General features: G+C 41.7%; 1 protein-coding gene across 6 annotated transcripts in view; it reads left to right on the top strand.

Annotated features, from left to right (window-relative positions):
* RGS6 (regulator of G protein signaling 6) overlaps window positions 1–16,342 on the top strand; it is a 413,592-nt gene that overhangs the window by 321,553 nt on the left and 75,697 nt on the right. For all 6 annotated transcript variants that reach the window (XR_009556626.1, XR_009556627.1, XM_060262314.1 and 3 more), the window contains exons 8-12: window positions 692–768; window positions 7,871–7,952; window positions 8,847–8,921; window positions 10,118–10,216; window positions 11,247–11,308. Coding sequence is in view for 4 of the 6 variants with exons in the window: in XM_060262314.1 (XP_060118297.1) it covers window positions 692–768; window positions 7,871–7,952; window positions 8,847–8,921; window positions 10,118–10,216; window positions 11,247–11,308 (395 nt within the window). In the remaining 2 variants the exon portion in view is untranslated. The remainder of the gene's footprint in view (window positions 1–691; window positions 769–7,870; window positions 7,953–8,846; window positions 8,922–10,117; window positions 10,217–11,246; window positions 11,309–16,342) is intronic.

Below are 16,342 nucleotides of genomic sequence, written 5' to 3'. Positions count from 1 at the left end.
AATGTTAATCAATTGTTAGCACAGAAAGTGTGTAAGAAATGTGATTCAGAACTGTTATTCTTTAAGATCCAAAGCTTTCACCATCATACCATAATATCTTTTTAAATTCTTGCATCTTGACCCTAATTAACCCTTCCTGGCAACACCCTCCCTACCCTCTATCTATATGTTATGGTTAGTGATTTCTGCTTCAATGTATCTGAAGAAGTGTGCATGCACACGAAAACTTATACACAGAATAAAACTTTGTTGGTCTTAAAACGTGCCATTGGACTCAAACTTTGTTCTTTAATTAACTTCCTTATCCATTATTCTTTTTATATATCAGGCTACAGACATAGGCTTAGTTCAGACATTATCTGAAATCATGGTTTATTTTAACTATGGTTAGTTTGTCTGTATTATAGCAGTAGTAGTAGTAGTAATAAAGTGGCCTCCATTCAGCCAATCATATTAACTATAGTTTCACACAATGTCTGAACTGAAACTTAGTAGTTAAAGGGGGGAGGAGTCAGGATTGTTTATGTAGCACTCTTGAAAAAATCTGAGCAGGTAGTACTCTTTGGTGGCAGAGCTGGGTTTGGAGCATCACTATTTCTGATTCTCCAGCTTTTCAAGTTTGTATAGTTCATATGATCAACATGGGGCTTAACTGTTGTTACAAATGGTAACTCTCTCTTTCTCTCATTAGGAAAACTTAGCAAGGCTGCAAAGAGCTTTTGCAAGGAAGTGGGAATTCATCTTTATGCAAGCAGAAGCACAAGTGAAGTAGGTCTTTTTTTGGTTTGGCAAACCAGATGAGTGAATATTGTGGAGAGAGAATATGTTAATGTTAACAGTTCCTTCTTTAGTCTTGTACTTCAAGGTTGATTAACAATTACATGCCCCTCTCACAAAGAGGCGACTAAAAAAAAACCCCTGTTTCCATGTGGCTCCCCCCCCCATGACTGTTAGAATCTACTCATCACATGGACAGCTCTCTTGGCAATCTGAAGGCACCACCACCAGTCACCATAGGTATGCAGCTCTGATATCAAGTCTCCTTACACAATTTCAAGCAGCAGGGAGTAAATGGGTTTCAAATATTATGTGTCCCATCCTCACATAGTACAATCCTGCTTATATATGTGTCTGTGTGTGTGTATTTATACACACACATATACACCTGTAAATCAACCAATTTTAAAGATTACATTTGTAAATCAACCAGTTTAAAGGTTTTTTTAAAAAAACTGATTTCTTGTCTGCTTTTAACTGGTGAATATTTATTTCTACAGTAAAAGCTTTGTTATCTGGAAACTTTGTTGTCCACACAACTCAGTTAACCAGCAGTTGTTGCAGCTCGCAAGATGCTCTGGCAGAAGGGAGGAGGGAGAAAGGCTTCCCTTGCAGCTGGCAAGTTGATGCTGATCCCCTAAAGTGGCTCAGCTGCATTAAAAGAAGTGGTCCAGCTACATTAGAGGAAGGTGCTTGGAGCTGGGATAGAGCTGCTGGTAAGGGAAGTCAAGATAAAGAGAATTTTGAAGTGAATTGCAGCAGCATGGCTGGTGAGGGAGCAGAGGCAGTGATGTGTAAAGACTGTGGGATGTTTGTATTTCTACCTGAGAGTTGCAGCAATTACACTTGCAGCAAGTGTAAGTTAGTGGCCCTGCTGGAGAAGAAGATACGGGGACTGGAGCACAATTGTCCACACTGCAGTGTATAAAGAAAGGTGAGGATTTTCTTGACAGAACGCATGAGGCGCTCTTAAAAGGACAAGAGGAGGAAGTGATATCTCAGCAATTGGAAGAGAACCCAACACAGGAGGAAGGTTCATGGAAAAATGTAACCCAAAGAAGCAAGAAAATCAGGAGATGTTCTGAGCCTCTGCTGCTCAGCAATAGGTTCCAGGATCTCCCCACAGTAAGTGATTCTGAACCATTGGAACAAGGGCTACTTCCCAGCCTCCGTGAAGCTTAAAGAAAGTTTCTCAGGATCCAGTGGCTAAGAAGCCTGGAGCTTCTGCTCCCTAATATAGGGAGAGGAAGGTGGTGGTGATTGGAGACTCCTTGCTCAGAGGGGTGGAGCCCAAAGTGTGACAACCGGACTTGTCATCCTGAGAGGTCTGCTGTCTGCTGGGTGCACACATCCAGAATGTGACAGAAAGGATTGGAAGACTTACCAAGCCCATGGATTACTATCCTTTCTTGCTGATCCACGTGGGAACAAATGATACTGCCCCTCATAGCCCTGAATGTATTATAAAAGACTATGTGGCTCTGGGTCAGAAGGTAAAGGATCTAGGCACTTGGATATGTTCTCATCAGTTCTTCCTGTTGAAGGCCGTGACTTAGGAAGAGAAAGAAGAATACTTCAAATAAATGGCTGGCTGCATCGATGGTGTCATCAGGAAAGATTCAGATTTCTGGACCATGGCTTACGCTTTCGAGATGTTGGTCTTCTATTGGGAGATGGTTTGCACCTTACAGCAGTAGGAAAAAGGGTGTTTGGTAACAGCCTTGCTAACCTAATAAGGAGGGCTTTAAACTAAATTGTATGGGGGAGCAAGACAATAATTCAAAGCTTCATATGATGCCAGAAACTGGGGATAAGAACACTAAAGATTTGCAGACAGTGCCCCATATGCTAGGTAATGTTAACTTGCAGGTATGTCCAGAAATTAAACCTTCGTGATGCATAAAACATGGATTCCAATGTCTGCACTAATGCACAGAGTATGGGAAACAAACAGGAGGAATTGGAAGTCCTAATATAGGAAGGAAGTGACTATGATATTGTAGGCCTTTCTGAAACTTGGTGGGATGACACTCACAACTGGAATATTAGGATTCAAGGGTACAACTTATTTAAAAGGGACAGACAAATGAGAACGCAGTATATGTGAAGGAGGTATATACTTGTGAGGAAATATGTGAATCTGAGCATGGCAGCTCAGTTGAGAGTCTCTGGGTAAAAATAAAAGGAGTAAGAAATAACAGTGATATTATGATGGGGGTCTGCTATAGACTACCAAGCCAGGCAGAGGATTTGGATGAGATACTCCTACAACAGATTGCAAAGTTCTCCAAGAAAAGGGATACAGTGATCATGGGAGATTTCAGTTACCCGGACATCTGTTGGAAGTCCAACTCTGCTAAAAATGAAAGGTCAAATAGATTCCTGACTTGTCTTGCTGACAACTTCCTTTTCCAGAAAGTGAAGAAGGAAACAAGGGGATCTGCTATCTTGGATTTGATTCTCACGAACAAGGAAGAATTGAATGAAGAAGTGGAAATAGTGGGCACCCTGGGCAGTAGTGACCATGTGATTTTGGAATTTACAGTCTTAGGGAAGGGGAAAGCTATAAGTCAGACTTATATATTGGAGTTCAGAAAGACAAACTTCGACAAACTTAGAACTATGCTGGAAAAAATCCCATGGTCAGAAATACTTAGGAAGAAGGGGGTTCAAGAGGGGTGGGAGTTTCTTAAAAGCGAAATACTGAAAGCGCAATCACAGACGATTCCTATGAGAAGAAAAAATGGAAGAAGCCTAAAGAAACCGAGTTGGCTCCATAAACAGCTCTCTAAAGACTTGAGAAATCAAAAAGACTCCTTTAGGAACTGGAAGGAGGGTCTTATAACCAAAGATGAATATAAACAAATCACCAGCGCTTGTAGAGAAAAAGTTAGGAAAGCTAAAACTCAGTATGAGCTTAGTCTGGCCAAAGATACTAAAAACAACAAAAAAGGGTTCTTTTCTTATGTTCAGAGTAAGAAAAAGAGCACGGACATGGTAGGCCCATTACGAGGGCAGGAAAGTGAAATTGTAACAGGTAATGAAGAGAGGGCGGAACTGCTCAATTCCTATGTTTCCTCAGTCTTCTTTTCTGAAGGAAACAGTGCTCAACATGGCAAAAACAGAACATATAAGGAGGGTATGAAGTTCCAACCTAGGATCAGCATAGGGGTAGTACATAAACACTTAGTTTCCTTAAATGAAACTAAGTCCTCAGGGCCAAATGAACTGCATTCAAGGGTCCTAAAAGAGCTTACGGATGTAATTTCTGAGCCTCTGGCTAGTATTTTTGAGAATTCTTGGAGAACAGGAGATGTGCCAGAATATTGGAGGCAGGCGAATGTTGTCCCCGTCTTCAAAAACGGGAAAAAGGAGGATCCAGGTAACTACCAACCCATCAGCTTGACGTCTATCCCTGGAAACGTTTTAGAACAAATCATCAAACAGTCAGTCCTGGAACATTTAGAAAGGATGGCTGTGATAATTAAGAGCCAGCATGGATTTCTCAAGAACAAGTCATGTCAGACTAATCTGATCTCTTTTTTTGAGAAAGTGACTACCTTGCTGGATCAGGGGAATGCTGTAGACATTGTTTATCTTGATCTCAGTAAGGCTTTTGATCCTTGTTGACAAGTTGGTAAACTGTGGTTTGGATCCTGTTACCATTAGGTGGATCTGCTACTGGTTGACAGATCACACCCGAAGAGTGCTTGTGAATGGTTCCTCATCCTCTTGGAGAGGAGTGACAAGTGGAGTGCCTCAACGATATGTCCTGGGACCTGTTTTGTTCAACATCTTTATAAATGATTTGGATGAAGGAATAGAGAGAATGCTTATTAAATTTGCAGATGATACTAAAGTTGGAGGGGTTGCAAATACAGTAGAAGACAGAAACAGGATACAAGATGACCTTGACAGCCTGGAAAATTGGGCTAAAGCCAATAAAATGAATTTTAACAGGGATAAATGTAAAGTTCTGCATTTAGGTAGGAAAAATCCAATGCATGGTTATAGGATGGGGGAGACTTGTCTTAGCAGTAGTATATGCTAAAAGGATCTAGGGGTCTTAATGGACCATACACTGAATACGAGTCAACAGTGTGATGTGGTAGCTAAAAAGGCAAATGCAATTTTGGGCTGTATCAACAGAAGTATAGTGTCCAGATCACGTGAAGTGATGATATCGCTTTACTCTGCTCTGGTAAGATCTCATCTGGAGTATTGTGTTCAGTTTTGAGCACCACATTTTAAGAAGGATATAGACAAGCTGGAATGGGTCCCGAGGAGGGCGACAAAGATGGTGAGGGGTCTGGATACCAAGTCCTATGAGGAAAGGTTGAAGGAGCTGGGCATGTTTAGCCTGGAGAGGAGACGGCTGAGAGGTGATATGATCACCATCTTGAAGTACTTGAAGGGCTTTCAATAGAGGATGGTGTGGAATTGTTTTCTGTGGCCCCAGAAGGTAGGACCAGAACCAATGGGTTGAAATTAAATCAAAAGAATTTCTGGTTCAACATTAGGAAGACCTTCCTGACAGAGCAGTTCCTCAGTGGAACAGACTCCCTTGGAAGGTGGTGGGCTCTCCTTCCTTGGAGGTTTTTAAACAGAGTCTAGATGGCCATCTGACAGCAATGAAGATCCTATGAATTTAGGGGGAGGTATTTGTGAGTTTCCTGCATTGTGCAGGGGGTTGGACTAGATACCCTGGAGGTACCTTCCAACTCTATAATTCTATGATTCCTTATTTGGTACTGATGCTCCTGCTATGGGCAAGTGATGAGCTGGTCCTTTTTCTGGTATTGCAGCTTGTGGCAAGAGCCACTGCAAACCCTGCTCCCTTTAGGATGCCACAGAATGTGGTGGGACTGGCCCAATGGCAATTTGGCCAGCCCAAGAGGAATCATGAGTGCAACTTGCCAGGCAAGATAGCCTCACCCTCCCTCAAAACTGGCTGCTTAAATTAGAGGTCTGAGAAAGAAAGAGGAGAGCCTGGCATATTTTGCCAGCCCCTTCTGCCCTCTCTACTGAGACCAACAGAACCCTCACAGTAAGATGCTGGGTGGGGGGGGATGCCACCTCCACCTCTATTTATCCTCCCCTTCTACTTTATCCTCACAACAACAACCCGACAGACAGACAACCTTTATTGGCATATCAAAGATGTTAAGAGCTAAAAGTTTAAAAATGCAGTGAAAGAACAAAGCAAGGCATAAACAAAATACATCAGTTAATAGCTTCCCTGAACAACCCTATGAATCCAGCCACTTCACCATAATGGCTCCAAATAAATTTAAAAAGGTGGCATAGTCTCAGAACCATAATATAGATGCTTTTTTTTTTTAGATAATGAAGGATGTGCGTAATAATTTGCAATTGGATAAACAAAAGCTGCTGCTTATCATTAGAGAGAAGAATCATTCTTCATGTTTCCTTTTGAATTCCACATTTTATTAATGTACCAGAACACCCTGAAAAAAATAAAGGTGCCTTTAAATTTCAACATCGCCAATTAAAGTGGGCCCTAAAGTGGAGTTATTGTTCTGCTGATTAAAATGTGCATCCCTGGTATAAGAAAGAGGTGTTGTGGCACTTGAAAGGCTGATAAAACAAAGCAGTCAGTTCTTGTCAGTCACTGGCACTAAATTATCTTAACATTTTACAGCTTTCAAAATCCATATGATTCTAATCCTCCATGGTAGTTTTTATTTGTCTGATGTTCATACATCTTGAGCACAGAAACTGGAATGAGGGAAGGGGGGGGGGGTTCTTGTTTTCAGTTTCTAACCACCTTCACTTGATGACCTCCCTGTTTTAACAGGTTTTCCTCCCTCCCCCCACCTCATCCACTGGGCATTCCCAAAGCCTCAGGCAATATTAAATGAGCCGCATTAGTCAGTGTCAACTACAATGATAAGTGTGGGTGCTCATCATTAAACTCTTGCTGCTAAGACTACTAGATTTACATGTCTAATATGAAGTACTTGGGTTTAACAACTGTGGCCTTCATGTCCTTACTTACTCAGGATTTCCCTTCTATCAATTGTCAACAGTTTTTTTTTTTTTAGGGAAGCATTCTAAGCTGTTCTGTGTGTGATTTCCATCACGGATGTAATGAAGCCATAACAATATCAATCTAGAGCATTTTGTGTGGTTTACCCTGGCTGAGCTGCCATCTGGCTCTATGTTATCCTAAAAGTAGGCAATCGTTAGCACATACACCCCCGTACATTCTTGCATATTTCTAATGTAGGATCCCCAGCTATAGTTTAAAGGTGGGTTTGGAGCTACCTAGAAGGAAATATGGCTTTCAGTTCTTGTAGACAAAGCTTATAGAGTAATATAAAGGTAAAGGTAGTCCCCTGTGCAAGTACCGGTCATTTCCCACTCTGGGGTGACATTGCTTTCACATTTTCACGGCAAACTTTTTACGGGGTGGTTTGCCATTGCCTTCCCCAGTCATCTACACTTTCCCCCCAACAAGCTGAGTACTAATTTTACCGACCTTGAAAGGATGGAAGGCTGAGTCAACCTGGAGCCAGCTACCTGAACCAGCTTCCGCTGGGATTGAACTCAGGTCATGAGCAGTGAGCAGAGGGCTCCATCTGCAGTACTGCAGCTTTGCCACTCTGTGCCATGGGGCTCTCTTAGAGTAATATAACCCATTAATAATTTGCATAAGGCAAGGTCCACATTTTCTGTAGATTTCCCACTCAAGATTCCTCCCCCCCCCCCCCCGAAACTCACACTGCATTCTGTGCTGTTCTCCTGGTTCTCCAGGCTTAAGGAGCAACTTTTCACAAGGCACAGGGATTGCAGAAAATGGGGAGCTGGGAAGATCTGCCTGCAGTTCTTAAGATCCAGCCCTCTATGATTCTGTAAACACAAAGTTTTTATATATGCTTAGCATGCCTGTTCCTAGGAGGTTTCTCTAGTTGGCTTCTACATTTTACCACAATGAACATGTGGAGAGATGAGCTTGGTTCTGACTGAGGAGTGCCCTTCATCTATGATCCCATTCCATCCTGAAGGTTGATCTAAGTCCCCATATAGGTCCAGGTCAAAGAGGTGACTGTTTAAAAATTGTTTATTTCAGAATTGACAGAAAAAAGGATAAAACAGAAAGGAAAATTTTGGATAGTCAAGAACGAGCCTTCTGGGATGTCCATAGGCCAGTGGTGAGATTAATTTATGTGTTCTAATTTGCAGGAGAATTAGCTGGTTGTACTCGATGAGAGTTTCTTGTGTTTTCTGTGTGTATATATAATAGTTGAGAAAATTCTGTTTCACTGCATCTGAAGAAGTGTGCTTGCACACGAAAGTTTATACATTGAATAAAACTTTGTTGGTCTTAAAGGTGCCACTGGACTCAAACTTTGTTAGTAAGGTAAATTTTGTCCACTATGGCCCAAAGCTGCAGCTGCAGGACAAGCACTTTTGTTTATTTTCTGAACCTCTTTTGTGGACTTCCTTTATTTTGTCATGCAAATTAAGAGCTTGGTGCATTCTTTGTGTAGAAGCTCTGCTCACTCCTCAAAAAAGACATTAACAGAGAACACCCAACTCTTACGACATATTGTTTGCACTGCACAGTAAAGTGTAAAAAGGGGTCCAGCAGTGCGAACCAGTGTGGTGTAGTGGTTAAGAACCGCAGACTCTAATCTGGAGAACCAAGTTTGATTGAAGCCTGCTGGGTGGCCTAGGGCCAATTACAGTTTTCTCAGAACTCTCTCAGCCCCACCTACCTCTCAAGGTGCCTGTTGTGGTGAAGAAAGGAATGTGATCCTAAGCTGCTTTGAGTCTCCCAAGGGTCTAAAAACCTGCTCTTCTTCATATGAAGGAGAGCAAAATCACTGGTAACATATGAACTGGTGCTCAATTGTGACCAGCTGGTGGTGAGTTGTACCCAGTATTTTTAAAGCCATATTATAGTTTGAATAGAATTCCCAACCATTGTGGCAGCAAAAGACAGCAATTCTAGCTATATATTGTTCGAAGGACTGATTTTTAGAAAGAAGAAACAGTCTGAGATTTAAGCACAGCTGGTTATCTTATAAATTTATCTTTCTTAGCCTGGTTGTGTGAACACAACAGAGATGGACATCCGAAAGTGTCGCCGTATGAAAAATCCACAAAGGGTCAAAAAGGCAAGACTTCTTTCACAAACCTCTAATGCATGCCACAATTTCATATGGAGATTTTAGAAGAGTTTCCAGAATGTTCTTGTTGTATACTATGCTTGGTTCGTAGTATCAGCAACAATATAGCTCATTATGCCTATAAGCAAATATCTCTGTCATGTTTGTTTACATACCTCTAATAACTGACACCACATAATTTATTCTTACTATGCATATGTTTTATATTGAGAAGCAATGTCTTTGTACTTCATGCACATTTAATTTCTTGGTTAGATAGAGACTGAGGGTCCAAGTAGGCATAATGTTGGGAGATCTGTGGTCAGATCTGGGCCACAGCATAAGGAGGGAGGGGTTAATCCTTTCTGTTGGCATGGTTTTCTCAACAGGGGAAATATGTAGATATTCATATAGTACCTTGGAGAGAGAGAGGGGCAGTTGAGGTGGGGACCCATGCAGGTTAAAAGGGTTAAAACTGATCTGGATTGGGGCTCTTGCGATGTCTATTTACTTCTGGGGGAAATAGATCTTTTTCACAGATCTCAAAACTTCTTGGTTAGTTTGACCCTGTGCTACAAGTAGATTTTAAAAATGTTTTTAACCTTTTCCCCTCCAGTTTCTGGATCCACAAGTTTTTAACCTAGTTGATTCCTTGATAAATATGGTGATTGCATAGAGGACATTGGGCTTCCCCCCCCCCCCACAAGATTAGGGTTTTGTTGTTGTTTTTTCCAAATGTGTGCATCTCTCTCATCTTTACAAAATAGCATTGACAATGTAGTCTGAAATGGCAATTATTAGTTAATGGTCACATTTCTTTCTTCTGTCACACATTCCTCTCTATCACATCTAGCAGAGAATGTAACATACGAGCTGGTTGCCTCTAAGGCCTCACTTGTGCACATTATCAAACAGGGCAAGAGAAACAAATCATAACTGTGTGTTCCATATTTGTGTGCATTATGATCACTTAGCACTGATATAGTATCATCATTGTAAATAACACTTTCTGAAACAAGATAAGATGCCTGCTCTTAGAGACTTGATATCTAAATGTTGACAGTGGAGGGAAGACAGGAAACAAAAAAAGGGTGCATGTGTTTCCTCTTTACAATACATAATAAACAATTGCAGCATTTGAAACAATAATCATGTAACAATCATGAAACAGTAATAATCAGTAATATTGTACCTGTTGTTCACAGTCAGTATATGGTGTTACAGAAGATTCTCAGTCACAAAGCCCTGTACATATGCCTTCTCAACCAGTTCGAAAAACAACTAAAGAAGATGTTCAAAAACAAGTGAGTAACCTGCTTCAAAACTGCTCTGATTGTTTTGGTGGAATATGATAATTTGTTGGCAGCATCTATGTGATGCAATTCACCTAAGTGAACCACTTTTAAGTCCAACTGATATCTGTGAGAGCATTAAACATGTTGTATTTTTTAATAATAATGACAATAATCAGCCCTCAGATTCAGTGGGAGCTCACAGGAGCACAGCTCCTGAACCTTTCTGAGAGTCCCACCTCCTCCTTCTGGGAGTTCCACCTCATTGTCCATTGAATAGTATGTGCAGCTGCATAACAATCCCTTCACCACCTATTTTTCTACAAAATGACATCTGACAATAATGAATTGCATTTTTGTTACCTTTTATTGCGTTTGAATGCACATCCCTAAGGAATAAACGTAAAAAAAATGTGCCTGAAAAATAAGATCATTTATTTCAGTGATGCTCAAATACCAGCCTGGTCCACAAGCTCATAGCATGTGTGGGTCATCGCTTGTCATTAACTTCACTCAGAGTGCCTCCACTCTTACTCACAGGAAGCTCCAAAAGTACATAACGTATCAAAAGGTTTGGAATAGAGTCAGTTTATGTAAGTACCCAGCTAAGCCTGACCTTGTTAGAACACAGGAGCTAAACAATGTTGGTCACAGTCAGGTGGGAGACTACCAAGGAAGACTGGGATTAATATGGAGGAAGGCAATGGCAAACCACCACTACTTGTCTCTTACCTGGAACACTCCATGGATGGGGGTCTCCAAGACTCAGTGCAACTCACCTTTCAGGAGGTTAGCCATGTTGGTCTGAAGCAACAGAACAAAGTTTGAGTCCAATGGCGCCTTTAAGACCAACAAGTTTATACCCAGAATTAAACTTTCTTGGTCTTAGAGGTGCCACTGGACTCAAACTTTGTTCTATTTCTTTGTATATTTCTTCATATATTAATATCAAGATACCGGTCATTTGAAACCTAAGATGACATAAGCAGTGATACCATACATTTGTGCTTTTAAACATTGTTCTCATTTTTTTCTTCATCAGATAACATTTCTGAATGTGCAAATAGACAGACACTGTTTAAAAATGTCTAAAGTAGCAGAAAGGTAAGATCTCTGAATTACATTTTTATTATGCCGCTTGTTATTACAGACAGCTTGTATCCGGCAAACAATGAATGTGAGGATGCTCAGAGGAGCAGATCCATCGCACCTTTTGCTTCCTCCAACAGCCTCTTCAGACAAAATTGCTCCCACCTCTGTCTTCTGACAGTGGAGTCTTTTATGACAGCAGAAGCACCTCAAATGGAACATGGAGATGGGGGCAGTTTTTGCCCTTTTTATTTTGTCCTCAGACCCAGTTTATTGGGAGTCACAGGGAGGAAAGGGTAGGCAGGAAGCACCTTCCACTTGTAGTTCATGGTTAAATTGGGACTGAACTGACACTGACTCATTACCTTCCTAGTCTTGCTCAGAGGCTGCTTTGAGGTGTGGGGAGTGGAGTTTGCTCATTATGTAAGGAAATGCTTCTCTTTTCCCTGCAGGTCAGTATTGGACTGCAGGAAGAGTCTTCCAGTTGCTGAGATAATAGGATGGCTTAAAGTCTTATCATATTTGCTGTGGCCCAGAAGACTGGGACACATCCCTGTGTTGCCAAAGCAACTTGGCAGTTTGCATGAACTTTAAGCAGGGGCGACAGGGAGAAGATGGCAAGGATGGTTGTAAAAAAAGTTTACAGGCATAATTATAGCAAGGAGAAGGCACACAAGTTACAGAAAATGATAGCACATCCTAATTCCACTAGTTATGTGTGTCTTGAATTACAAAAACAATGATGATTGATATGGAAAATGCCATACTTAGCAGCTTCTCTGTGGTTTTTAGCTGAAGTGAGATTATAGTGTTCGGTTTTTCAAAATATTGCCAGTAGAATGATAAAAGTCATGTTGTGGTGTAACTATATTATCATTTAAGCCAGCCAGAATCTGGAAACTAGTTCTCTTGAAGAGATAACGAAGAATTCTTAGCATTTTTGCTAAACTGCAATTCCTGGGATTATTTGGTGAACACTGGTTCCATTAAATGGCTATGTAACTGATAAGATTTTGCAGTGTAGTAGGAGCAAGTTTTCCAGTTTTTCCAGTACTTCAGTAACCTATAAGATCTGCTTACCAGAGAGGCAGTGGGACAAAAAGCAATAATAATTCCGTGATACTATTTTAAAAATACTGTCTTCTCTTGAGCTACAACGGGTGCTGCCCAAGTTGCCAAATATTTTCAGTCAACCTGAAGAGAGCCTTGATGCTGTGCCTTGCTAATCTACCACTTGCATCCTGAAGTGATCTGCCTAATAGGTTCTAGCTAACACTTTGTCCTGGAGTGCAAATTCTCTCCCCCCCCCTGCATATATTGGCTCCCAGAGAACAAGGAGAATCCCCCAGGTACAATCTACAGATCTTTCTCCCTGATTTATCTTTTAGTGGATGGCTAAAGGATAGGGGCATTTGATTGTAAGACTGGTGACTAGGCCATCTTGTGAATTACTTGGTAATTAATCACAATGATAGAGTGACAACACAATCTATAGCATCTGAATTTTCACTGAATTTGCTAGAATTACTTCATTGGTTGGGGTCTAACAGGAGTAGTGCAATTCTTCCCATAAGAAGTTGCCCAGAAACTGTGATCCACCACCGTTGGAGTAGAGTTGCTAGCTCTGGGTTAGGAAATACCATGAGATTTTGGGAGTGGAGCCTGGGGAGTGTGGGGTTTGGGAAGGGAAGGGACCTCAGCAGTGTATAATGCGATAGAGTCCACCCTCCAGGGGAACTGATCTTGGTCACCTGGGTGTCAATTGTAATGGCAGGTGTAAGCCAAAATGCCCTCAGAACGAGGATGGGGAATTGTCACGTGGGCACCTGGCTTAATAAGGATCTTTCATCTGTGTATACAGGATTCCACATCCAGAAATTAATGCTTAAAAATATTAGGGACTCTAATTAAGTAAAACAATTAAAATTTATTCCCAAAAAATATAGGCTTACATAAAAGATAAAATACTCATAAAATAATACATACAGTCCTAAGAAAAATAGAGAGAGATATAGAGACAACACATAGGTAGACAAACAGGGTGATAATTACCGATCGTAGTTTTCAAGGAAGGCTCCAATGGCGACGAAAGAGAACGGGGGTAATGGGACCCTCAACTGGCCAAGAATCGGGGATGGATCTAGACAGCAGAACTGGGATACTGCTAGATGCACACATGAGTGGAGCTAGGTCAGAGGTTAAATAGTCCACCTTGGACCCTCAGGGGATGGGAGGTACAGGGGAGGAGAAAAGGGGGAGGCTGTACAGTGACCATAAGGGCTGGACTGCTGTAGTAACCAATAGTAAGTTAATTGGTGGCACCTAATTGGGTGCCCATAACTGACCAATGAACAAGCTTGGGCCAGGGTTACCTGATTGGCTGTACAGGTAACCATGGGCCAAGGGGAGGCTCCAAAATGACAGTTGGGGAGAAGAATGGGAGAAATTGCTGGGTGGAGGGGTGCTTAAGACTATCAAACTTATCTAAAAAGGTGACAATAGATGGCCAAATTACTACCTAAGGTAACACCTGGTTTATACAAAGAACTTGGCTCTGGTTGAAGATGGTCTTCCTCTTCTTCAGTGTTCTTCTTGTCACCAGTCTTTGTCCTAGATTTCATTGGACAAAGGCTTGGGTGGTCCGGCAGGGTCCACACCTGGATAAGCTTGATTGCCTCATGGATGGGTGACATCTGTTGTGTACTTGTGCCTTTTGCTTAGCTGAAATGGAGTCTTCGTATTGCTGGAAGACAGCTGGTGTTAGCCTCCCAAAGTGGATTCTATGGTCAAGGCTGAAAACCGCATGGCCTGGATAGCTCCTAGCGGCGCACTTTCTTCCGCTCCAAGATAGAGATGGCGTTCACCAAAGCGACTGGAAGCCCTCCATTCTCCTTGCTAGCACTGCTCTAGGAACACGGAGCGCTGCTTTAGCATTGTGGATGTTAGTACTCATAAGTCCTTTCCATTCTGGTAGACAAACCCACGTTCTTCTGGCAGATGTGTGAGAGCTTTGTCTCCAGGCACTCTGGCAACCAGACGGGTGACTACGATGTTCTGGAAATTAGGGGCATTTCCTTACACAGGTGATCTTCAGGTGCCACCTGGTGGGTAGCAACTCTACATTGAGGCAAGGTTGTCATTCAGTAGAAATAGTGCTTTGTCTAGTTCTGTATCACTGTCTGTCATAGAAAGGCCCACAAAAAACCTTAAGGGTTCACGGCTGCAAATTAATGGCAACAAATTTATAATCAATTAAAAAGAGTATAATTGTGAAAAAAATTTAAAAAGTGTAAACATTAAAACAATTTAATATATGTTGTGTTCATCCAAATTTCACTTTGACCCAATAAACCAGCAGTTCAAAATGCACTTAAATCCACTGCAATCATTTCATTGATTCAGAGGCAGAAACCAGTGCCAATCTTCAGAGACTGTCAGTGGCAAAGAAGCTAAACCTCAATTCCATAAATTGATCATGGGGCCACAAACTGGAGCCGGCCCTTTCACACGGAGGCTTTGTCAGATGTTCACATTTGTTGTTCAGTCGCACAGTTGAGTCTGACTCTTTGCGACCCCATGGACAAAGTCACACCAGGCCCTCCGGTCTTCCACCATCCTCCAAAGTCTGCTCAAATTCGTGTTTGTTACATCAGTAACACTGTCCAACCAACTCATCTTTTGCCATCCCCTTCTTTTGCCTTCAGTCTTTCCTAGCATCAGGATCTTCTCCAGGGAGTGCTCCCTTCTCATTTGGTGGCCAAAGTATTTGAGCTTTAGCATCTGACCTTCCAGGGAACAGTCTGGGTTGATTTCCCTTAGAACTGACTGATTTGATCTTCTTGCAGTCCAAGGGACTCTCAAGAGTCTTTTCCAGCACCACATCTCAAAAGCATCTATTCTTCTGCGCTCGGCCTTATGATCCAGCTCTTACAGCCATACATTACTACTGGGAATATCATCGCTTTGACTATACAGACTTTTGTTGCCAGGTTGATGTCTCTACTCTTTATTATACTGCCCAGGTTTGCCATAGCTGTCCTCCCAAGGAGCAAACGTCTTTTAATTTCATGGCTACAGTCACCATCTGCAGTGTTCTTGGATCCCAGTACTGTGAAGTCTGTCGCTACTTCCACATCTTCCCCTTCTATTTGCCAAGGTGTGATGGGGCCAGATACCATGATCTTAGTTTTTTTGATGTTGAGTTTCAAGCCTACTTTTGTGCTCTCCTCTTTCACCCTTAACAAGAGGTTCTTTAGGTCCTCCTCACTTTCTGCCATTAGAGTAGTGTCATCTGCATATCTGAGATTGTTGATGTTTCTCCTGGCAATCTTAATTCACGTTGGGGTTATAGAAATCTTCATATCCGTGTCCTCCACTTCACTGGTCAAACCTTAGCAGCCAGGTTTACTAGCTCTTCTTCCTCCCTGGCCTGTTGTCAGAAGCTCTGTTCTATATCTCTGATTTTTTGTTGTTGTTGTTTTAGCTTTTGTCAGCTGCTTTGAGGACCGTTTGGTCAAAAAAGTAGCATGTAGTTGAAAGAAAGGAAAAATGGAGAAGTTCATTGAAAGGTATAGGCCTCATTCTTGGGCAAGGACCTGGCAAGTTTGACTGGGATCATAGATGGGAAAAGACCCTGGAAATTCTCCTGTCCCCTTCATGTTGTGCTCACAGGCTTTGAGTTTATGTTGAAATGCTATGTGAAGTAAATTTGAATTGTCAAATTTATAACATCAGCTGTAAAAAACAAAAAGACAAAAAGGAAACCAGCTTCCTGTTTAGCACACAGAGGCCCTGTTCAGACGTACAGTATAATCAGATATCACTGCTGTTTCCTTCCGGATTTAAAGTGGCTGATCAGACAGCAACATCTGACTCCCGGTATTAACTCATGGTAGCCCTCCCCCCCCCCCCCCCAAAAAAAATCCTTCTCGGAACTGGATTATTTTTTTACCTGCTCCTTTGTGGTGTTTTTTTAGTTCTCTGGTTTCACCTCATAGTTTTTTCCATCTGGATAGTTCTGCTGTGATATTAAACAACTTCCGGATGTCT

This window comes from Heteronotia binoei, chromosome 21 (genome assembly GCF_032191835.1).
Source record: "Heteronotia binoei isolate CCM8104 ecotype False Entrance Well chromosome 21, APGP_CSIRO_Hbin_v1, whole genome shotgun sequence".
NCBI lineage: Eukaryota > Metazoa > Chordata > Lepidosauria > Squamata > Gekkonidae > Heteronotia > Heteronotia binoei.
Note: the sequence above shows the minus strand (reverse complement) of the source record. Positions and strands in the feature narration are given on the sequence as shown.